Source organism: Aptenodytes forsteri, unplaced genomic scaffold (genome assembly GCF_000699145.1).
Source record: "Aptenodytes forsteri isolate BGI_AS27 unplaced genomic scaffold, ASM69914v1 Scaffold15, whole genome shotgun sequence".
Lineage (NCBI taxonomy): Eukaryota > Metazoa > Chordata > Aves > Sphenisciformes > Spheniscidae > Aptenodytes > Aptenodytes forsteri.
In genome coordinates, this window is record NW_008795129.1 from 14,096,471 (window position 1) to 14,121,345 (window position 24,875).

General features: G+C 41.4%; 1 protein-coding gene across 1 annotated transcript in view; it reads left to right on the plus strand.

The window, feature by feature from the left end:
• Nucleotides 1-24,875, plus strand: part of SORCS3 (sortilin related VPS10 domain containing receptor 3) — a 214,017-nt gene that overhangs the window by 127,750 nt on the left and 61,392 nt on the right. Inside the window, exons 7-11 of the mRNA XM_019471642.1 lie at nt 2,854-2,972; nt 15,711-15,800; nt 18,801-18,980; nt 20,792-20,938; nt 21,637-21,739. Of these exons, the coding sequence (XP_019327187.1) occupies nt 2,854-2,972; nt 15,711-15,800; nt 18,801-18,980; nt 20,792-20,938; nt 21,637-21,739 (639 nt within the window). The remainder of the gene's footprint in view (nt 1-2,853; nt 2,973-15,710; nt 15,801-18,800; nt 18,981-20,791; nt 20,939-21,636; nt 21,740-24,875) is intronic.

Here is a 24,875-nt window from a genome sequence, read left to right on the forward strand (position 1 = left end):
AGGTCCCTTCCAACCCAAACTATTCTATGATTCTATGATTCTATAACAGCTTGGAAGTTAGGATGCCTCCTTCTCTCTTAATTGGCATTTTTGTTGAGGGGCCCTGTACTTTCTATGTAGGGGAAGATGTGCTCTGCAAATGGGACCATAGCTCATGAAGGGATCATACCCTTCAAGAAGTTTGAGCAGGGACTTGGGGTTATTTCTTGCTTCCAGTCACACACAAATGTGAACTGCGTACTGTCATATTTTGACCTGATTTTTTAATATATTTTAAAGGGAATTATTTTTCATTTTTTGTGGGGCAGCAGGAAGCAAGGCAAGACTTAAAATTATTTTTGTGTCCAAACGCAGCCAGGTTTGAAAATAACTTTTTTGATTCTGTGTTTTCTTTTATAGGCCTTTTGTTGTAAAATATATGAAAATAAATAACGAAGAGACTAAGTAGAAAATGGGTAGTGAGCTACCCCCCTTTTCCACCACCAACTTCCCATAAATATTAATCGGGTGCCATTCTTTGAGTATATTTGATTGCTGGTGTAACACACTCAAAATGACACATTTCCCAATAGGCAGGAAGCTAGCTGTCATGTCAACACTTGTGATTTATTTGCATTTATTTGTGACAGGTTTTTATTCTTCTTCCCATTCTGTCACTCAGCAGCAGCAAGTTATCCCCTTTTTGGAGGGATAAGAATATCCAGGCGACTGTGTGGGAGAACGTACCGGAGGGAATGAGCTTCTAAAAATACAGCTCCTGACCTCTCCTCCTTGTTCTGCCTAATTTTAGTGCTACCTCAAAGAACAAGTCAAGGCTGCTGAGCTCTTTGGGTAGCATGGCAGTATATAAGACTCTCTTGTTTTCTGAGAAGTTGCTTTTATCCACCGCAAAGATGTCTTAGATTCCACATTGAGGAGGTAAATAGCAGCTCTGGACCAAGCGTGTATGTGTCAGTTGATGAAGAGCCTTAATTCATCCCAGCTGAGAGTCTGACCTCTCTGCTCCTGTTGGTATTTTATGCTGGGAGAAAGCACAACTCCAATACTCCAGTTATTTGGCACTGTCTCTATGTCGAATATTTTTCACCACACACTTTAATTACCTCCAGATACTCTGAGCTGGCACCAGCAACACTTTCTGCTGCTTTAGCATCATCAGTGGGACTACATTTTCATTGCTGCGCCAGACCTGTGCAACTGCTCTGAATCAGCCATGTAGCCCTTATTAACCTCGAATTCCCAGTGCCTCAACCGAGACCCAGGCCTGCAGCCTTTGAACACGGACCTTCAGTTATGCGACTGGTCATGAACCTTTATTGGATTAAAGCTTGGTTGTAGTTTGTGACTTTTTTTAGACAATATCTTTTTAAAAATTATTATTCTTCTTATCAGTGCCTCTGACTTGCATTCCTTATGCATTCTTAAGAGTCTGTTGGTGGGACAAGGCTATGGAAGGGGAAACTGCCAGTTTGTGAATCTTGTCTTTGAATCTGGGAAGGCAGTTAGCTGTGTGTCAGAGGATTTCAGTCATGCTTTCCCCTGAACCACATTTTGCTGTCACTGGAAAGACACAGACTAAGGACAATAGCAGGTTTTATGGGATGGAGAATCCTGTAAGTAGCTTTGCTAGGCTAGTTACTGTCCTTTTAAACTTCCCTTTCATCCTTTTGGGCTCAGTTTGACAAGATCCTTGTTAATAGGTGCAGTTGTGAACTAAAATCACTGCACCAGGCTTACCCAAGCCCTTACAAAGTCACTGTTTTCTTCCTTGATGGTCTGTCCTCACCCTTTGTAGAAAAGAGAACAAGTGCATGAATCTAAGAAGCCTGTAGAAGTGCCACAGTGTAAGAGTTATGACCCTTTTATCACTGCAGCCGTCATCTTAGTTTTATTCTCATTTTCTCCCTAATTTGCAGTTTTCAGAAGAGCAGTTGAAAGGCAGAGTTGGCATATTTAGATTACATGCATCCAGAGACACAGTGCCTTGATTGTTCTGTTTCATGAGATCCTTTCTTAGCCTGAGTGAAATAATGCTTAATCACCTATAACCCCTGCCAACTTGCTGGTGGTGAGCATGTCTCTTCTTGCCATTCTGAGCAACTTTCTGTATGTGCGTTTGCCTTATGTCTTCTTCACGTTCTCCCAGTCCTGTTCCTTCTCTCAAGCAATGTCAAGACATGCCATTAGTGTGATGGTCTTCTCATCTTCTCTCTAGACAGAAGCATTTGATGCCTCTTGCAGTGCATGTAACTACTGTTGGGACTCTTCAGCTAGTCATACTATTTCATGTCCATGATGTTTTCATACCTAGCCTGTATTGGCCATAAAGACTTTGGAGATGCTTGTTATTTTCACAGCAAAATAAGTTAAACTTAATAGTGCTGGTTTGGGCTTTTTTTTTCTCCTTGTGTGTTACTACCATAATTAAAACCAGTCATCAAGGCTAGGGTACTTCAGAGGGAGGATGCGGATATAATTCCCAGCAGGGTAGTGGAATCGATAAAATATACCTGGGTGGCTTTTGAAATCATCTTCTGCTCCATATGGTCTCATCATCAGTTTTCTGATGCATTTATTATTTGTACCCTCCATTTATGGTTTGAACTCCAATCTCTGGAGGGATGTTTGCACAATGGGGAAGGGAGTGGTGAGTGTGGAAGTGTGATGAATTCCTGACTCCAGAGAGCAGTTACCCTTTTAAAGGCTGGACGTAGACCATGCAATAACGTCTAGCTAGTTGGAGATGAGGTTAAGACTTCCCTTCGGAGACCTTCTTTTGAACTGCTGATGACATTTTCAGACAACAGGCTCCTACCTGGGCATTTCTCATGTGTATATATTCTCCCATTACAGACACCCACTATTTGACCTGTCGGATCCAGGAGTGCTCGGAGACCAAAAGGAGTGGGCCATTTTCACGTTCCATTGACATCAGCTCCCTTGTTGTTCAGGATGAATATATCTTCATCCAGGTACGTTGACTTGATACGAATGTGACATGAATTCTGCCTGCGCAAGGTATTTGTTCTGTGTAAGGAGGAAGCATGTTCTTAGGACAAGTGCATGGGACCGCAAGTGGTAAGAGCTGGGAGTCTATATCTGCCTGCTATGGATTGGTGATGCGGTCTGGGATAAAACAGTTGATCTCTCTGCTCATCACTTGTCTCATGATGAATCTGATATATTTTGAAAGTTCATTCATCAATAGTCATAAGGGTCCATGGGTTTCACAGAAGCTCTAAGTTGCTATTGTTGTGGCTACTTGGAAAATACAAAGAAGCTAGTGATGAACTGGAGAGAACAGAGAAGAACAAAGGAAAGGTGTGAGTGATCATTTTAACAAATGCAACGGTTTATGCTGATTTGACAGTCAAGTAATGCTAATGGAGTGAACAAAGATTTTCAGTAGGAGGTAAAACAGCAGAGAGATTGGAAAAAGATGTTGCAGGGCAACTTCAGAGTGAAAGATGGCTGTAAATTTGTTGGCTAGTTGATGATGATTTTGGAGATGAGGAGAAAGTGACAGAAATTGAATGAGAAACTACTTGTTTTTGAGATTTTCTGTGAATACATGGGCTGGCTGGAACATGGCCATCTCTCCCCATTTCATACCTGTGGAAGTGTGAGACTGAACAGTATGGTATGAAGAACACTTCCTGAAGATGTGCCATTTGGGTGAAAACTGGGAGCCAGGCTGCAGTGATTCCAGGTCGTAGAAAGCTCAGGAGACACAGAGATTACAGACACAGTGATGTTAACTGCTTGTCACCAATGCTGAAGAAGGGGAATGAGATGAGATGAGATGAGATGAGATGAGATGAGATGAGATGAGATGAGATGAGATGAGATGAGATGAGATGAGATGGAGCTTGGATCCGGGTGGTACAGAAGAAACATATGCTTCCCTTTTTGAGTAAGACTGGGTTACATTAAGCTCCTATTTTACTTTCTTGGGGGAACATCCAAATTATAAGAAACGTCTGCTCTGTTTATTGTGAAATTGTTTTTAGAAAAGGCAGTTTAAGTGGGAAGGCTGCTAATTCTGTGCTGGGATTAGGTGGAGGACTGGATCCATATGACCTGGGAGGACTGCCATGTGGAAACTGCGTGCACTTGAGTAACATTGGCAGACTTCTCCTCCTGTGAGTAGGGGAGTCTGCTGCTCTGGGGTTGACTGATTGCTATGGGAGCCACAGCTCCCTTCATTTCCCCATGAAACCCAGCCTGCTACTGCTTCCTTTGGCATCATGGGGAGACCTGCTGCTACAATACACTGAGAATGTAGCTTTTGCAACTCGCTAAGTCATGATTTGACTAGAGGCAATGGCTTTCCAATCAGTAAATGCTCTACTCTCCAAGGAGTAGTTTAGAGAGATGCTTTTAATCTGATGTTTTATGTCTGTGGCTGAGGGTATTGTGGAACATCCAATTCTTTATGGCTAGCATGAAGCCTTACAGACATTTCTCATTCCACAGCTCCCACCTGTGTTAAAACAAGGCTGCTCTGTTTAGAAACTTGTGCTCGCAGTAAGGACATCTGCCTGGTGTGCGCATTCCTCTGCCTCAAATTAACAGTGAGCAGCTCAAGCTAATAGCTGCTAATTGCTTCAAGTTAAAAAAAAGTGTGTGTGTGTTTGTGTGTATACAAACACATGCATGTATGTATATATAATACTTCAAGTGCCCTGAACATCCTTAGCAATGTTTTATTATAGCTTAATGAGTGTTTGAAGTGAAAATCATATACCCACACTTCTAAAAAATGTTAAATATACACACTGAACATTGCTGCTGCTTTGGGCAGGAGACTCTCCCTTTCACGGGTTGTCTATCACTTTCCCTCTTTTTTGCGTCACACTTGCAGGATTTCTGACTGTCCAGCAGCCTGTCATAAGTGGCTGCAGAAACTGGGCACAGATGTACTACTTGAGGAACACACAGACACTTCAGATTCACAGCACACACCTTTCTGAGCTGAAGGTGTGTTAAATCCAGCGTGTCCAGCATACGGTCGATGGGCTATGCAGAGTGTTTGCTCGGTACATATGTAGGAGTGCTGATATGTCCTGGATGTATTAGGCTCACAAGCCATGTGATGTAGCTGCCTGTTATGGGATGTGTCAGATTAACGCTGTGTGCAATGTCTCATGCATATCATTTTGTCTGGATAATCTTGGACAGAAATACAGGAGCCAGGTCTTTTGAATTTCAAATATTAGACAGAGATGAATAAATAAATATCAAACTAAATGTTAAGAACCTGGTGAGGTTTAGTAGCGCTGCATAAAGGATGGGTGCATGAGTTCTGATCTGTCTGTGCTGGAACAAATCAGAAGTAATGTCTTGGACTAGAGAGAGGAACTTGTTTCTTTTAACTTTTGTCATGAAAACAGTAGATTTTTAGTCTAAACCAGTAGTCTGTGTTCCTCTAAAGTAAGTGGAGAGATCAAAACCTTCAGGGGCAATTTATCTTCTCCTGTTGCACCTATTGCAGGATGAGATAGGTCTCTCTTTGAATATGCCTTTCTCATTAATATTAGAAGGAATGTTAAGTATAGCATAGAGAAGACCCCTAACTTTTTGACAGCTAAAATTAGGGAAGATGAATCCCAGCTGTTGATATCAATGTTTTAGATTATCTGCATACACTTACTTACTAGTGAATATCCATTCTAATCAAGTTGGTGAACAGGTCTGTAGAGTAAGATTCTTGGGAAGCATTAACCTGTGTAACTGTGCACTCAAAGCAAATGTGATACTATGGTGCGTAACGGATAGGGGAAAGAAGAATACGAAAAATGTTACAGTGCCGTTATAAATGAATGATTCCTTATCTTGTGGAATGCTGTTGTGCATTCTGAAAGGATTTTGCAGAATTGCAGTGCAAAGAAAGAAAATGAGAATGATCCTATGCTTGAAAAAAACTTGCCCATGAAGAGAGTTTGAAAAGACTGGGACTGGTTACCAGGCAAAGGAGATAAATAACATAGCACATGATGAAAAATGTAAAAGGTAATGAAGAAGGAAGGAAAAAATAGCTACTAAGAGAGAGTAGGAAGAATTCTTATGAATAAAACAGTAGGTGATCACTGAATTTATTGATTGACTTTCTATTTGATTGGTCAATAGTTATTTAAGGATGCCTAGCACATCACTAAGATTGGATAATTCTGCATAAATTGATACATTAAGAGAAAATCCTGCCCTCTGTTGTGTGTTTAAGTTTTCATTCAGTTCACAGGATTGCTCTGATGTAGCCAGGAGCTAGTATCATCATCTTTCATGGTTAATACTTAAAATTAATACAGGTTGGAGAGCAGGTCATTTATTTGTGAAAAAACCTTGGAATATATCTGAATTTATTTACTGTACCAAAAAGGAGCTAATTTGATGAGCAACTTTGCCATTAAGGTCAGTGTCAGTTGTGTTCAACTGTACAGCTGTGCAGTAGTGGAGCCCATACTTTCTCTGCAGCTGTAATGTGCCATTCTCTATAGCTGTACCACACCTTTCCTTATTGGTGCCTTTGAGTACTCGCTACTGAGATAGTGTCACTTTCTAAACTTAGGTGCAGAGATAACCTGCAATTGCCTATAAGATTTGACTTCCTGACAATTACCTGAACTGCTGCAGTGTTCTCATGTTCAGAGCTTACATTGTAAGACCCAGGGGTCAGGGATAGTCTTTTGTTTTATGTATGAATCTAGTCTATTGATATTTTGGAGAATTTCTATGGTAAAAATAAATCACAGGGGGAATTCTGGGGAAAATATTTTTCAAGCAAGTCTTGTATCAGGGTTTGTAATGGAATTGCTCAAGTTGCTGAAAGGAGTCTAAAATGCAATATGCTTTAATGAAAATGGGGATTATTTTTCAGGAAATTCTGTTTTGAGTGAGAAAGCATTGTTTGGAGAAAAACTTGTTATTTTCCTATAAGTAAACAAATAACATCAGTGCTACTTAGTTCTTTAAAGACTAAAGAGAAGAGCAGGAATGATCCGTGTACGTTTCCTTGCCAACAGATGAAAACGTTCCACTGAAAATGCAAGAAGGCATGAGCAAACATCATCACTTATTGCAGGGAGTGAGGAGAGTCTGGACCAAAAAAGTCTCAGTACAGTGTTGCTTATTTGTGGTGATCTGAGAACTCCTAAGGGGGTATGAATACCGCAGTGCATTCACTGGAAATCAGCTTTGCTCTGGGACAGCAGTTTCTGCAGAAAGCAACATTCTTGTGGACAGACCTACAGCTGCCATAGGGAGCTAATTATTGCTAAGTTAAAGTAGTTGTTCCCAGTTACCCAAAGGTTATGTACAAGCTATCTCAGGTGCAATAGCTCAGTTGTTCTGCTGGGTGGCTGCAGTCCTGTGTTGGATGAGCCTGGCCACTAGCAGGGACTGATGATATTCCCAGTGCACTGGTGCAGACCCATGCAAGGACTGTATTTTCGCACAGAACCCTAGGTATCAGGAGAGGGACAATAATAATGATGAAACTCTTCAGAATGTGTGGTGTGAAGACTGCTGGCAGTACTGCTGTTATAGGACTGGTGGCCTGAGGATGTAAGTGAGACAAAGTTGACAGGGAGAGGTAGTATTTTTTATGAGATTGGAATTGATAGAGTTAGAAAAGGGACAGATAAGCTTTTGGGCATACTTATGAGATCCTGAGGGACTTGAAGTATTTGGTCTCTGAAAATTGTCCTTTCTTTTCTTTACCCAGCTATAGATGTAGGTCTCAAAATATGTTTCCTCCCCCTATTAATCTTGTCGTGTTTTCTTTGTGTAAACCCTTCAGTGTGTGGCCTTCCTCCCAGAGGTCATACCAGTCTAGTTCAGCATCCAGTTAACACTGTCCCCATTCCTCCCTTAAGCTTCTGTCTCTGTCAATGCTTGGAGACCCTCAGGGTAACTTTGGCCTTTTTGATTTGAACTGGCTGTAAGTCATTGCAGAGATGTGTGGATGGGCAATCAATACCTGTGTTGATTGGGTTTTATGTCTTTATTTTTCTCTGGGGTGGTGTAGACTCTGCTATCCCAACAGAGTGCAGCTGAAGTCAATCTGAAATGTAGCTCAGAATTTCAGCACTTTCCATGGTGGTGACAAAGCTACTGGGCATGGAAGACTCCTCTGAGATTTAGAAGCTGATACATGGTTTGAATTTGGGGATGATGCCTGTTTTCTCTAGCAGGCCAAACAAATGCCTTTGGAGGTGAACACTCTCAGGTCTTCCTTTGGCTGGTGGTCTTACCTCATAAGGACAAGGAATAACACCTGCAAGCTCTGATTGAAAAGGGCTGGCTGTTTGCTTCAGACCCTGCTCTATTTCCACTTTAAATGGCAAGTTCTTTACGCCATTAACCAGAAAGCCGTGCTGAGAGGCAGTACATTATCACTTACCAAGGCCTTTAAAGAGTGGGAACATGGATGCCCCTTCCCTTTTCCACTCCCATGGCATAATTTATCAAGGTGTTTAACTGCAGGCTGAAATTCATAAGAGGGTCTTCTCTCTCACCTGGCCCCTCCTGCCATTCCCTCTTGGGAAGCTTTCTTGGCAGCTTTCTGTGCCATTTCATTTGTGATTCAGTCTCCTGGGAACCCTGGGAACTGCACAGCTCTCTCTTGACTCTAGAGTCCTTCAGATCAGGTTGTGCTGGGACATATGATGGTCCCATATCCAAAAAGCTAAGGTGCTCTGGTGGTTGCCCTTTTTTTTGAGGTTCACGTTATGAAGGAAGGAAGGAAGGAGTGTGAGGGGATCTGAGAAGAGAGAGAGAGTCTCGGCTGTGGTTTATAATCCTTCTGAATGAGATGGGGTCTGTGACATTGCCATTTAGGAGCAGGGGATGCTGATTACTCACAGCTTGCACATGCAGCAGTGTGGGAGCAGCTGCAGTTCTTACAGATGGCAGTAATTCCATGTGGAAAGTGAAAAGTTTAAGTCAAAAGTGTGAGGGGAGCTGAGAAGAGAGAGAGAGTCTCGGCTGTGGTTTATAATCCTTCTGAATGAGATGGGGTCTGTGACATTGCCATTTAGGAGCAGGGGATGCTGATTACTCACAGCTTGCACATGCAGCAGTGTGGGAGCAGCTGCAGTTCTTACAGATGGCAGTAATTCCATGTGGAAAGTGAAAAGTTTAAGTCAAAATGCTCCTCTTTGATACTGATCATGTGTCTGGCTCTCTTTCACCCTCTGAAGTAATTTTGCACTTAGAAGACTTTTGCTTAATTCAGCAAGTTGCACAGCAGGGCAGCGTCTCAGCCCGCTCACCAGCATGAGTGAGAACGAGCAAACCCAGAATTTCTCCAGATGTTGTGTGGGGCAGCTAAGTGGGATTCTTACAATACACATCTGAATAATTCCTCTGGCTCAGAGGAGCAAACACTTCTGCCAAAAGCTGTTGAACCAATTCAGTCTTCTTTTGCATCAGAAAGTCTCCTTAAAACATACGCAGATGTCAGTATTCACCCACAATCACTGATAGCTTCTTATAGAACCTATGGATAATATTGCCTTTTTTGGATGCCTGGAGTCTCATCAGAGTGTCCAAAAATTTCAGCTGAAGTTGTTTGATGGAAAATGGCTTTTGTAGAACATTCCCTTTTTTTTTTTTTTAATCTGAACCAAATTCCATTTTTACCAAAGTGGATATGTTTATGAGAACTTTTTTTTTAAAGGCTCAATGAAAAGAAAAATATTTATTGCTTATAGCCTTAGAACTGGGGTGGGGGGACAATTCTCTCTGAGGTTTTATAGAGGGGGAAAAAAAAAGTTCCTAATTATATAAGCTAAATATATCTAAGCTTAGCTCAGAGAAGTAGTTTATTACTATTACTGGTTGTAACTGTGGTTGTTTAGGAAAACTTGGAAGTGCTTATGTTTAGTAGGACATGAGTGTATGTTTCAAGTTTATTGGGTATTTAAGGCTAGGCTAAATGAGCATATTTGCTGAATCAAAGTCAGTCATCAGGTGAGTAGACTTCAACCAGCAGCCACACCTGAGATTATGCCAATTCATAGGGATTCCTGACCTCAGTTCTCAAGCTGTCAATTTAATAACTTAAATAAGTAGTAAATTTCCCCAGGAATAAAGAAAGGAAAAAGATTTTTTTTTTTTTCCATGTGAAACTTCTCAGCAGTGAAACAAGGTAGGAGGGGAGAAATTCAACTTTGATTTCCTGGTCTAGAGCCTTGTCTTTATTTTCACAGAAGCTAGATACACCATGTTCAAATATAAATTTCTTTCCTCCATTTTTTAACTAGGAGCCAAAGGTCTTAACAGAAATCAATCCATGCAATTTATTTTTAATTTCACCCTGCTTAGCTACAATTGATTTTTATCTTTGTGATCGATGGTAGAGAAAACGGCTTGGTGGGACAATGGAGCACTCTCCAACTTGTAGGGTTTGGTCTTTGAGTCTTTTATTGAAGAAACCATTAAAAGCTTATTATGAAACTAATAGGATGAAGACGTTTAAATGATGAACATGATTACACCTGTTTTACTGGTGAATAATGCCTGCTACAGCTGATCTTCTCTTGACCCTATTTAAAATGCTGGACAGCACTCCAGTGGGGGAAATTAATCCATACAGATTAAAGAAAGTGCATCCCAGGTGCTAGTTAAAAGCTCTTCTTAAAGCGAGATAGGCAGTAAGTAGTTAGCTACTTTCCTATTCACTGCTTTTCATCCGTTTCTAGGACTGTTTCATCTTTGCTGTGCCAAATATCAGATTTGGAACTTGAACCTAAATATCTGTTGATTAAAAATTATTAACATTTTCCTTTATTTATTTATTTATATTAATTTTGTTTCTAGAGCTTTTTGTGCTGTACTTTCTTTAATCACACTCTCCCCTTCCCTCATCTTGTCTGATTTATCAGCAGCGTCTGCAGCTGAAGATGTAAAGGATTACCTTGGCAGACTCATATGTTTCCTCTGAAATCCTTCAAAAGGAGATTTAACATGTACAATTATGCTCCTCTCTTAAGTTGGTTTCTGTGTGGGTAATGTGCTTTTGCAGCTCTAACATGGCTCATGTTTTGGTGTAACCGTGCACATTTTCTGCAGGAGCTGCTTTTAAAACAAATCCATTTTGGTTTGGGAGAGGAGGCACAACTTTTCAATCCTCATGCTGGCAAACCTGTGCATGGCCTAGACAGTAGCTGGCTCTGAAGAACACCAAAATCCCTCGCTAAAGGTGTGAGTGGATCAGCCTGCCTGCTGAACTTGTCATCGCTCCTCCATACTTTAATCCACAATTTTATTTAGGAGATTTTATGCCCAAAAGAAGGAGTAAGGGTAACTAAGGTTAAAGCAGCAAGGAGGGGTGCCAGGGCACCCTATGGAGGTGGAGAACACAGATCCAGGATGCCGTTACAATACTGATACAGTATTTCTCAACTTTTGACTTCTACCAACTCATTTTATGTTACTGGGAAGGAAGGAGCTCTACAAGCAAAGGAAGTCACCCCAGAAAGAAAGTGAGGGGTTTATTGGAAATAATATCAAAAAACATCAAATATCACAAATGTCTAAACGTGTCTGGTCATTGTGTGTTGATCTGCGTTATTACCAATTCTCTTTTGTGTTGATCATTATCAACAGCGTAAAAAGTAGATGACCTGTTCCAATAACTGTGCAGGACAAGCAATAGTATATCAAAAGACTTAGTATCAACAAGGAAGTTTAAAATTTGGTTTTGTAATGGAAAGAGTTGCCATTTACTATGCTTGAAGTGGGAGGTAAATTACAGGAATCACAAATGTCTAAACATGTCTGGTCATTGTGTGTTGATCTGCGTTATTACCAATTCTCTTTTGTGTTGATCATTATCAACAGCGTAAAAAGTAGATGACCTGTTCCAATAACTGTGCAGGACAAGCAATAGTTATCGTTGTAAACCACCCAGACTGATAAACTATGTAGAAAAGCCCTCCGTTCTCTTTTAGCCATCAGCTTAGGAAGCGTCCGCTATCTGCACACTGTCACTGTTTCTCCAAGGCTGTGCCTCTAATATATAGTGTTTCATTGTCAGCATCAGTGCATGTTCCTTTAGGCTTTCTGCGAGTTCTTCGAGCAGCAGGAGGCAGGTGGGGTCTTGCTTAACCCAGGGTAATTTCAGAGATTTAGTAGTTCCATGTTTCTTACAGCAATACCTGCCTTACATTGGAAATTACGGGTCCCAGAGTCAGCTAGCCAGGAAGATGAGAAGGAAGCCTGGTACACTGTGGTCTGCAGTTCCTGACATCGTCTAGGGTGTCTTTATATTCTGGGACTTCATAACTCATTCTGCTTGCTTTCCAAACTCTTTTACACATGGTTTTTTTTGGTTAAGCAGAACATCTATCTAAATTAAAAAAAAAAAAAGAAGAAAGAAAAAAAGAAAACCAAAAACTGTTCTTAAAGAATCATGTTAAAACATTAACATGAGAAATGACTTCGTGTGTTTCTAGGCATGCCACAGAAATTATTGAGGTGAATGGATTCCATGGCAGATTTTATATAATTCTCTGCATCCTTGTGAAATATTTGTTGTCTGCTATGTTTGATGCGCTCTGTCCCAGCTCAGGTCAGGAGGCAGGGATGAACCAGCATACTGAAACTTTCAGGGCTTTTAAAGAGAAAATTCTCATGTTTCTCTTCTTAAGTGTCAACTGATGTAAGTGAGACCAGAATTTTGTCTTGTAATAAAATGTGGAAGTATTAAAGAAAAATAGTAGATCATGAATGGAGGGAGGAAGAAAGAACACAGGTTAGGAAAGACAGCTGTGTTTAATGACAAACACATTTGTCCAGAGGAATCATTTCCACTGGCCAGAAGCCCAATTAAACACATAAAATAGAAATCCAGAAAAACAGATTAACGAGCCAGTCATTAGCAAAGGAGGAGGAAAAAGACAAACCCAGCTAATTCTGTACTGAGCATGACAGATGAGCTCACAGCAAATAATTGGGTGACATTCCTCAAATGTGAACTAAAAGGAGGCATTAGAGGGCAAAACACTATCATAATCTCTGGGATTTACAGTGTTGGAGAGTTTGCTCATAGGAAAAGTTCATCAAAATAAATTAAGTTGGGCCTTCCAAAATTCATTCTCTACCACAGTGCTTGCCAAAACTTTATTGAAGGCTTGATCATTTTTTGGAACTGTTATAACTGTGCATGTAAATCATGCAAAGATGAGGTCCTGGCTGGGGAAAGCTTCACACAACTCCTGCCAACAGAATTGTGGGTGGCTTCATATTAACTGGCTCAGAAAGACCACAGACCACAAAGATTGCTATTTCTAAACGTTTGTCAAGGTGACCTAGTCCAGGTAGAGGACTGAAAGGGAGTTTAGCTAATGCATAGTGAACTTGAACAGTGTTTGAATCCTACCTTTCTGCCTTAAAAAACAGACAAACAAGCAAACAAACAAAATATCTAAACCAAAAAGCCTCCAGGTACCAGTTTGCAGTGGCATAAACCCAAAAACCTATGTAAAATCTTTTGAGTATGGCAGACTTGGAGTAGATCCTGTCTTGGCACAGAGGGGGGAATTTACTCACCCCTTGATATTTCTGCCACTCTGTTTTCATGTATTGAAGATTGTTGGACTGTTCCCAATGTTAATGAGTCATCACAGCATTTAGAAAGTATGTAAATACTCATGTCTGCATCTTAAAGACAAGTCGATGACCATGTCTCAGCCCATCAGAAGAGGTGGATATTGAACCCAGGGTCCTTATCAAGTAGTCACTGGACACGTTCAGTCCTATGTGGACTCTGCTACAAATAATGGTCTGGTGCTGAAATAATGAGTGGTGTAAAGTGAGTTCATGTGGCAGAGTTATGTCATTTGAGAATTTGGATCTTCCACTGGAGGTCAGAAATATCACCAAGAGAAGATATTTAAATATTCCCTGTGCTATTTAAGTAAGATGACCTAGAAGCGTGGGATCCTTTGGGCAATGCTTGTACAACTCAGATACAATTACTGCAAACATGAATTTTTGCCTTTGAGTTGGACTGAGCGTGTATCACCTGCATAGTCTGTTCTCTCCTGTGAAAACCTGATTTTGGTGGGATAGTATTAGATGGGAAAGATATCTTTCAGAACTAACACTCACAGCCCTTTCACCATCCTCATAGCTGGAGAGTAGGACCCCAAAATGCTACTGTGCCAGTCCACAATGCACTTTACATGAAGTGAGAGTCACGTGACTCCTGTTCTCTCCCTTTCTCTGCCACTGGCTTGTTTTGAGACTGTAAGCTTTAGTTTTCATGCCTGTGTTTTCCCTTGACTTTAGCTATATGTTGTCTGTATAGAGTTTGTTTGCTGTGATATGGGTCATTTTTCTGCCTTCTTATGCTGTGTATGGTATAATGGTCGTCATTTTTTTCTTTTGGGAGCGCTAAATGCAGCTGTGATAACGTTACAAGTAAAAATGGCAAACAAGCAGAAGGGGAAGTCTTAGTGTAGAAGCCTGTCCTATTTCTAAACCTCCCTTTCTTTCCAGTTCTTCAAACTGTCAATAGAAAAGCCTTATCTTGAGTTGATTAGATATCAAATTTCATGACCAGTAACATTGTGTCCTTCGAATGACAGCTTCTCTGGGGAAGAAAGCCACTATCTAGAGGTGATGTCATTACTGAGAATATAATTGATGCTATAGCAATATTCCATGTAAGCTCATTCTGAAATATCACTGTCAGATAAAAGGGAGTATATCTAGGAGAGAGTCTAGGACCTTTCTGTTAGCTTTATTGGAAACTTAAGAAGCCAACAAATGACATTCCATATAATAAAGAAGTGCTTTGTGTATTGTTTTATCTTAAAACCTGCAAGACTGCCAAAACAGCAGAATATAGGAAATACACCGATGTAAGCCTTGTTGTAGCCTGGCCTGAAATGGTGCCAGAAAGAACACCCACAGCAAGAGTAATTGACTAGTGACAGGTTTAAAATCCCATATTTTACCAATTATCAGGGCTAGATCTCATTGATGCATGGCATTTATGTGTAGCCTTTACAGCTCATTCAGTCCATAAAAAGACAGATTTGGATGTCTATCAGTTCCCCCCGCCATCCTCGTTCAGAGACAGTATGATTTCAGAGAAACCAGTTTTACAGTGAGAAAGAGCATCTAAGAGCTTAGCTCCAGCTTTCCAAGAGCGCATTCATTGTATTTACTGTTTGCATTAAACGGTGCTAGTGTGGATATCTCCTGTTAGTCACTGTAAAAGGTTGTTGGAAGACAACCCTGGCCCCAAGGGACTTATAGTGCAAACAGACAAGGCTGAGAAGCAGCAGAGAAAAGAGGTGTTATCTCCTTCTTACAGGAAAGGAACAGAAGCACAGAGACTTTAAATGACTTGCCCAAGGTAGTTGTGCTGGAACCATGTGATGAAACCAGATCATCTTCTTTCTTCCACTCAAGACCTTAAACTTTATACCCACTTTTCCCTTTTTCCTGAGATGTTAAAATCATGCTGGGTTTGAAGCATGAGAGACAAAATGTAAAGTTCAATAGCACAGCTTAAATAAATAATGCGCCAGCCCTCTCAAGTCTGGGATTTCTTTGGAGTTATACAGAAGCTTTTAGGGACAGCTGTGCAGGTCATAGGAAAGCTATCTGAAAGAAAGGTTGTCAAACCCTCTTAGAGGTGTCAGCATAGGGTGTCTTGGAAGGGTCATCACTCACTCTCTTTGGTGTTTCCACAGGTGACAGCTGGTGGAAGAGCAAATTACTATGTGTCATACAGACGGGAGCCTTTCGCACAGATTAAATTGCCCAAATACTCTCTTCCTAAGGTGAGTGCACCGTTTACGAACACAGACGTGTAGTATCTTGAATAGCACAGCCTACCCAGTGGTGAAGCACCTTAGTGGGGTTCCTCTCTGGGGAGCTCCATTTGTTGTGCTGCTTGAATGATCTTTCTTAAATACGGATTTGGGATTGTGATTAGTGTGATTTGAGATTAGTGAGCGTTTCGGGAAGAACAGTTTCTTTTTTCCTCTGTAAAGAGCAAATGGGAATGAATAGGTACCTCAGAAAATAGAGCTCAAACCAACTTCTCCTTGACGAGTCTTCTATGAACACCTTTCCCCAGTCCTACTCTGTTTTCTATTAATGATTTCTCTGTAAGCCTGGCCATGACACTGAGAGTCCTGGAGAATGGTTAGGATGCTGAGCACTACTGCAGTCTCCATACAATGAGAGAAGCACAGGGTATAGCAGCTCCACTGTCCCCATTCTATAGCTGGATGTTGCCAAGAAGTCATGGAGGTGGAGTTGGCTCCCTAAAAGTTGTGCCTTATCGATGCTTTGGACACACAGAACCACTGCTGCTTAGGAGATGACTGAGATGGTTTAAGATTAACACTGACTGGCAAAGCTGGGAGGGAGGGAAGTTAGTACTTCTCATACAACTGTTCCTGGATTTACCTTCTTAGGCCTTAGCTTTCTACTGGATCAAATGGTGCAAGCCTCAGCAAGGAGAATATGCCCCTGGAATTATACTCAAATTCCATAGTGTAGTCATTGCTTGGGATTGTGTAGAACAGAAAGGACCGATCTTTCCAGTGTCTTGGCTGGATACAAGTTTCTGGGTAGCCTAATGGGCAGCTGAGACCACTGCTGCTCTTTGGAGCCTCAGAATGGCTGTTGAGGCTACTGTCATAGAGGGCTGATAATCAACAGTAATGGCCTTCCCCTTCCTTCCACAAGTGAAAATTTTGGTGGGATAATTGTAAAATAGTTGGCTAGATTTGCCTTGTGGGCTGGATCTACCCTTCTGATTGCCTGTGGGATATCTGCAGTCTAGCAGATATGGCATATTTGCTTTAACTTGTACCTGAAAACTTAATAGTTGTGAGAAGTTTGCATCTCAAACTCCCGATGTTGCACCTCAACTTCTTCCCATTTGGGTTGATCACAGTCCACAGTGTATTGACAGCTGCATAGCACAGATACAGTTTCTTTTGTTTGTCATTCCATGGTGGTGGTGTGGGATTCAGAATGTCTGACCGCACACCAACTTTTGGAACCCTGCAGCCATTTTTCAGGAGAAAAACATTGTTTATGCTCCCACCTTATGGATTGGCCTTGAAAGCTGCCCCTCATTAAAAAGACAAGTGGGTAGAGAGAATGACTGCCCTATGATTGTCCTGCTTTATTGATTGATGCTGTCACAGGTTGCTGGCCTGTTATAGGACAGATTTGTTGGTGGCCCTGGTTTAGAATTGGTGCATAGTATAAAATCAGGGATACTTTTGTATTTTTGTCATTTAAAAATCAAAAGTACTTTTAAGGTGTCATGGCAAAATCTTCTAGCCGTGTAAGGAGGCTTGTTTATGCTGCCCTTAGTCACTAGAACATTTTTGCTGTACAGTAATAACTATCCTGTCAGCTGTAGATTAATGAACTCTGCTGAAGTTGTACATATGTGAGGCTGGCAAATAGGGTAATGCAATATTTCCACTGCAACTGATCAAAACAGATTGAAGTCATTGGGTGTTTTGCTTTATTTTCACACTGCTGGAATAGGTTGGGCATGTACTTAATCTTTAAGGATTTAGAGCTATTGGGCAAGAGCAAACTTCCTGATTTAGTCTTCCTTCATTGAGGGAAATGGCAAATCTCCCACTGATTGCACTTACTGGGACAAAATTAGTCCCTCAAATGTTTTTTCTCCCCATCCCATGCTGATAGGCTATGTCAGGTCTATTTGAAATAGCCCCATCTAATCAACCCTGACTTTTCATCTAGATACCTCACACAGAAGATTAAGTTGCCTCCTAGGCAGGATGGGAATATTGAGCTGATCTTCCCCCAGATATTCTTCCCAAAAATCAGGTCACTCCGTCCTTTGGGAGACTTCCAGAATTACAGCTTCTTGATGCAGAAACAATGCAAGAAATTAATCAAGGCTCCTTGGCACCCTGGGGAAATTTTAAATAGATACAAATAGATAAATGAAGTCCCACATAACCACAGTGATTTTGCTTCTAGCTGAACCAGTGTTAGTTTGTTCAACAACGATGGCAAGGATGAAGTGCTTCAATACTCATTACCACCCTGGAAATCATTTCCATGAACCTGATTAAAAGAATACTGCAAAAATGCACTGTCAAATCTCTTTGATATTAAAACTAAATGGGGAAACCCTTGCTGGACCTTCATATCTTGGTCAGCAGCAGGAATCCAACAATGGTTAGTGGGTGGATTATTTGATAGCCTGTATATCGTGGGATAATAGATCTCAGACAAACTCTCAATAGAAAAGTCTGTTATTAAAAATCGCTACCAGCATTAGCTCAAACTGATCTCTATACCTCAGCTTCAAATAAATGTAAACTCCCAGTTTTTTTGAAACTGGTTCTTTACCAGTTGGAAGCACAAGCCCGTTAGTTGAGCATGTGGATGGAAATTGTCATTGCTTTTAGCCTGGTGCTACACCACGCTTAGTGACTATGAGGACTCCAGGCTCCAAGGTTGTGAATCTTCCATGAGTTATAAAACTGACTTTCAAATTTATAAATAAAAAATGAAACTGGATGAAATTCCTTGAAGCTACCAAAAATGAAGAAAGCAAAAACCCTTTGCCCAGCTGGTGATCATTAAAAAAATGAAATGCAGAAAAGTCACAATGGTGGTAATTTATTGGCTTGCTCTAACAGAAAATTGTTTAACATACCTATAATTCATGCTCCATCTCCATTCTTCCATAAGTCATGGTAATTACTACATATCCCAAAGGGCAAAGAAATACAGACATCCTCAGTAATAGGCCTTTTGTCTTCTTTTAACAGGACATGCATATTATCAGCACAGATGAGAATCAGGTGTTTGCAGCTGTTCAAGAGTGGAACCAGAATGATACGTATAACCTGTATATCTCAGACACCCGGGGGGTGTACTTCACCCTGGCCTTGGAAAATGTGAAAAGCAGTCGAGGACTGGAGGGGAATATCATCATTGACCTTTATGAGGTATGTAGTAAAAGTCACCCTACAAAGAACAGCAACTGCTTGCTAGTTCAAGTGAGTGTAAATCTCTTACCAGCCTTCCAGGGTCTTCATTTCTTTTGGGATCAGCCCAGAGGCTTTTACTGGATTTGATGCTGAGCCGACTCATGTGGAATAGACGCAGTGCATTCTGCTATAGGTGTGACAACTGGTTGCTTTCAAGTCAATGACTGGTTAGTTATGTGTCATTTCCAAAAGGGAAAAACATTATCCTTCTCATCCTACTGTGGACGTCTAGAGAAGGACCCAAAATACTGTTTTTCCCCTTGAACAGCTAGAGACACCTGCTCGCAGGTAGGGAATATGGATTCCACCTTTGTGAGCTCTGAGTAGTTTATGAATTATAAGCAAAAGTTTATAGGTGCCATTTGCCCAGAGATAACAGCTGGATAACTTCTACCCTGAATCATCTTCCATTCTCATTCTTCTGCCAGGCATTTCAGCCTTTGCCAACAGCAGTCCATTCAGAGCAGTTGTTCCAGTTCCTGGTTCCTTCAGAGCATTCTGGTTTTGGTGCGTCATAACTCATTGGATGGAAGATCTGCTGAGGTTCAGGGCTCAGTGCTTTGCCAGCAACAAACAACTAATCGGTAATACTAATAGTAATGGTTGCAGGCTGGCTTGGGAAAGTTCTACTGTTACATGGAGAAATGTGTTTGCAGTTACATATAGAAGTTAGGATTATACATTTATTTTTTTCAGCCAGAATAATGCCTGTTTAACAACATCATAAATGTGTTTATAAAAATCCAGGTCACTTAAGGCAATGAGAGAAAACTCAAAAATAATGCATGGATCAGTATAAAGGACAGGCTTTACATTTTATTTTCACCTATTTAAATACATTTTCTCGTCTCTGAAAAAAGATGTATTTCTTTATTGTGATGAACCAGCTAAAATAAACACGCATCGTCTCCCATTCCTTGGCATACTCTGTATTCCCTAGCTGTGTATCATAGACTCTTTACTGTTAAATGCTGATACAGATTTTCACAGAGTCGTTCAAAGGGCAGTGTCACTCAGGGGGCTTTAAAGTAGAAGGATTTGCATCCTGGCTGTTGCCACGAAGTTGCAGATTTGCAGCAAGTTCCTTCTTTCTGTCTCAGTTTCACAGCTGTGCAACAGAGACCAGACTCAACACAAAATCTTCTTGGGCACATTTTGACAGGAGCGTATTCTGCTGGAATGGGTTCTGCTGACAAAAATCAAAACATTTGGAACAATTGGGTTGATTTTGACAGAATTTGGGAGTGGAAGCAAAGTGAAGAAATCAAGTTTGCAAAACATTAGTGTTTCAGCATATTCAGGATTTCCATCTTTTGTGTAAAAGGAAAAAAAAGACCAACACAAAAAGATCCCACACTGCTTCTGATGTGACCTGCTGTCTCCCATGTTATGGCAATCTGGGGAGGGAGTGGGGCAGACCACATCCCCAGGCTTACAAAGCTCATGTGTGCATCGTGCATGCTGTACCTTGAAGCCCTTGAGAGCCTGTCTGCAAGCTCTCAAGGAAATCCGGAAGTGGGCTGTTTCCTAGGGATTTGCTCTGTGAACATCCTTGTCTTTTTCTTCCAGAGTGAGAGATTGCATGAGGCCTTTCAGCTGTGCAGGCATCATTAAGATGTACTTGTAATGCCATTCTCAGTCTTCTGAGGCTGGATTGAGATGACTTTATTGCTTTTTCAGAGACCTTCCACTCCTGAGAGTGCTCAGATGGGTCTTACTTTTGGCCTGTTCTTCCGGTGTATTTTTTCATCTCTCTCCATTTTTCCTAGGTAGCAGGGATCAAAGGCATATTCCTGGCTAACAGAAAGATAGATGACCAAATCAAGACTTTCATTACCTACAACAAGGGCAGAGACTGGCGTTTTCTGCAGGCACCGGACACCGATCTAAGAGGGGATCCTGTAGTTTGCCAGCTGGTGAGTGGCAGACCTTTTCCAAAGCACAACTGACTCCTTCAGAGCTGCCTATTTTAGTCACTGGGTTAACAAAACGTCCAGTGAAACTGGGTAGGAGGGATTCTTGCCAGTCAGAGAACTGCAGAGTCCAGGTGCTTCAAAATGGGGCACAGTTTACAGATGAGAACTTCGGGTTGGGCTTACTGCCATAATTCAACAACATTCAGTGAACAGCCATTTTACAGTACGCTGTAGCCCCTGTGTTTCAAAGGAGTGGTATTTCTCTGAATTTTCACTTGATCTCTCTCCCTGTGTTTTTTTCTCATGACCTGCTGAGTGTTAATTAAATTAAGTAGATTTCTTTTTCTATAGCTTCATAGATCTTAAGGGAAAATTCTAACCATCTTTCTTGACCTTTTTTATGGAACTTAAGTCAGAATAAGAAAGTTTCTGGGAAAAAGTGCTCTAGATCAGATTGTTGGTAAAAACAAATGCAGACATGCTTGCTTGTAATGCAGTGTTCCTACTTCTCTTGCTCTCAGCTACTTTTATGGTGCTTATTCAGAAAATGAACAATGCTGCTATTTGTAACAGTGCTAAGAGCAGAGGGGTCATTTTCAGAAGCGTCAGAGCACCTGTGTGCAGTTGCCAAGGGTTCCTCTGATATTTAACTTGTTGCATATTAAAGCTTCTGCCTTTTGTTTGTTTCCTGTCAACAGCCCTTTTGCTCATTGCACTTACATCTGCAACTCTCAGAGAATCCGTATACTTCAGGAAGCATTTCCAGCAAAGAGACAGCTCCTGGGCTGCTGGTGGCAACAGGTGAGAACATAAGTGCTTCTTACCACTCACCCGTTCCTCACTGGGAGCCTGAGAGTATACGAGATGTTTCCTGTTGGTGTAAAAGCTTTCAGCTCTGTTTCAGCAAGTGCTGAGCTAATTCACATTAACTCCCATTTTCTGTGAGCTAGGAGAAGGTATGTGGCCCCTGACTTAAAAAAAGATAATGCCTGTCAGGTATTTGTTGCTCTGCAATAACCCACATGCAGGTCTAAGCCTACACCTGCAAGGGATCATTACCAGCTGGCATTACTAACTCCTCTCACTTGACATCATTACAACCACTGATGTGGGTGCCTACCCATTTGCTGGAGTTACCATGAATGAGAACAGGGCCTATGATCATGGCTGCACTCCTGGGAGGTATCAATACATTCCACCTTTTGAGTAGCAAGCACAGAGTTGTTGCAAAGCCTGTCGGGTGAAGCCTGGACTTCATGAGTGCCTGTCTTGTGCATGGCACCTACTTTCAACACCGTATTGCTCCAAGACTAGCAGCACTTCATCAACACTGCATGGGTCATTGTTATTGTGGGTTGTTCTGCAAAATAGTGCTTTGGCAGGTCGCAATGTTTTAATGGCGACCTGCTACAATGCTTCACGGTGGCAATGGCTGACCCACTGTAATTAATCTGACAACCCGTACAGGCCCTGTGTGCCCACAGCAAGCAACCTAATCAGGATGGATGGGGCTACCAACCAAACCCAGAGCTCCCACAGCTCTGTGGGAGCTGCTGGTCTGACAAAGTGCTTTCTGAATGGCTGGTGCTATTGAAAGCTGGCCTCTGAAACATGTAGGCTGTCCTGCCTTTTCACAGGGAGGCTCCTACATACGCTCAAATATATCCAAATAGCTTAACCATTCTTTCTAAGGCTCATTTTATCTCCTTTGTCTTGTTCAGCCTAGCAGTGGCTTGCAAGTGTGTCATGTTAGCATATTGCCTATATGAATTTACACTGTTTCTTCCAGCCATTTCCATTCTCATGTCCTTCTGTGCTTCCATGTGTCTGCCAGACTAAGCCAGAACCTGAGAGACAGGTTGCCTCCATGACATTTATATCTCAACAAGGGAAACACCATGTGATTTCCAGTTCACTGATCCAGGCCAAACGGGGTGAGATAATTTAGTTTAAACCTCCAGATCTTCCTATGCATAGCCAAGTGGAGTCATCACTCCTGGCAGGTCACACTTGCTAGATGGATGCTTAGGAGCAAGCCCTACTCATGATGCTGTGATTGCAGAGCCTTTTTTCTTTAACCTTTCAGGAAGCAAATAGACGCAGCAGGACAGTGAGATTCTAGGCATTGATCTAAATCGTTAGTAAATGAGGTTCTTTTCAAGCTGCCAGTGCATGGGATGAATGCTTTCCCAGTCTAACAATTAACCTTTAAAAGGCAGAATATAATTTCTGCCTTACTGCTTTGTACAATAAAAAGCTTAACCTGTTGGGAATATACACATCTGTTTCCACTAACCAGTTTCACGACAACAGGAACGTCTCACCGTGTTGGCAAATGTGTTCCAGGATAAGCACTGCAACTTATTCTCACAGGCATTGGCTGCTCAAACTCTCTGTGTCTTACTCTTTGATTTACAGTGGTACATTTCCAGCAATGATGGGAAACTCGGACTCTTGATGTGAGCGCAGAGGTTAGATTCTTGCAAAGGGAAGAATTATGTTTTAGTATCTAACTGTACAACTGCCAAATCCTCTTGACTTGTTTGGGAGTTAGTTACGTTTGGTGGGGTTTGAATCCATGTAGCTGAAAGAAACTAGATGGAGAGAATGAGGAAAATAATGGAACGGGTTCACACAGAAAAACAGACAGATAGAAGTGATAGCAACAGAATCTCACTTTTTTACTCTCTTTCCTTGCCACAGTCTGGGAATCCCTGTTTGGAAAGTTGGTTTTCCAGTTTTGATATTTAAAATATGGTGATACAAAACTTAGACTTCTGCCTTTAAGTCAGTCTCTAATTCTTGAGGACTTCCACTCATGATAAGACACTGGGCTAAACAGACCTTTGGACTGACACAGTAGATTTATCTTCATGAACCTGGATGTCCCTATAGACTATCCTTCTGCATGGTTGCCTACAGCAGGTTTTTCTTGTACCTTCATCTAAAGCAGTCGGTCATTCTTGCTGGTGTCAGGGAATAAGATTAGGTAGATGGACAGTGTGACATTTCTTACATCCTAAGCACTGATGGAAAAGCCTTTCTTGAATTGTCCTGCCTCTCTGAGCCAGAAATTTTATTTTTTGAAACAGCATTGTCACAACAGTGTGGCTAGTTGGATTCCATGATGGTGACAGGAGTGTGTCAACCCACATCTGGGTTTTAATTTCTCATTTTCCAGCATTAAATGTCAGAAATTCAATTAACGTTTTCATTAGTGTGTTTTTATTATGCTCTTGTTGATGCTACAGATGTGTAAGAGTGCCACCTCTCCCCTTGCTATTTTTGAAGAAAAAATATTAGTTTCCCTTCCTTCCATGGAAGTTACACCTGCTTTAAAAACAGTCTCATTTGGAAGGTATAAGAGTGGCTCACTGGGTAAAGAATTCATGGGCTTTGAATAAAGAAGTCATGGGTTTGACCACAATATGGTGGCTGTGGGCCATTATCATTGGGAGGCCTTCTGATGGAGTATCTGTCAGTGTTACATCTGCCTGCTTCCTATGGGACAGACATTCACACCACCAGAATCCCACCTAGTACTGATTGAAGGTACTGTTGATAGACCAGCAGAAAAACAATTCCTGGGTGACTGTGGTAGCTTTTCCCTGAGTCACTGGGTGCTTTGGGAAGCAGGGAGGTGAGAACAAATTTGTTTAGAACAGACCTGCATTGTTCAGTGAGCCTGGTGCTTTTTTTTAACTCTGGAAGCAGAAGCAAGATGCTGCCCTCAGGGCAGTGTGGGGAATAAGCTAATAAGGTCTATTCAGAGCATGTGCAAGTTTTTCAGATATTGGGCATCTCTTTCCTGCAGCTATTGGTGGGTGCTCAGAGGTTCCAGAGGGCTGGGGATTTAGTCCAAGTTCATTATTTACTCTGTATTAAGACATATCACTGTAAGATTTGAGGTTGTCTCTGCCATCTCAGATGAGGGACC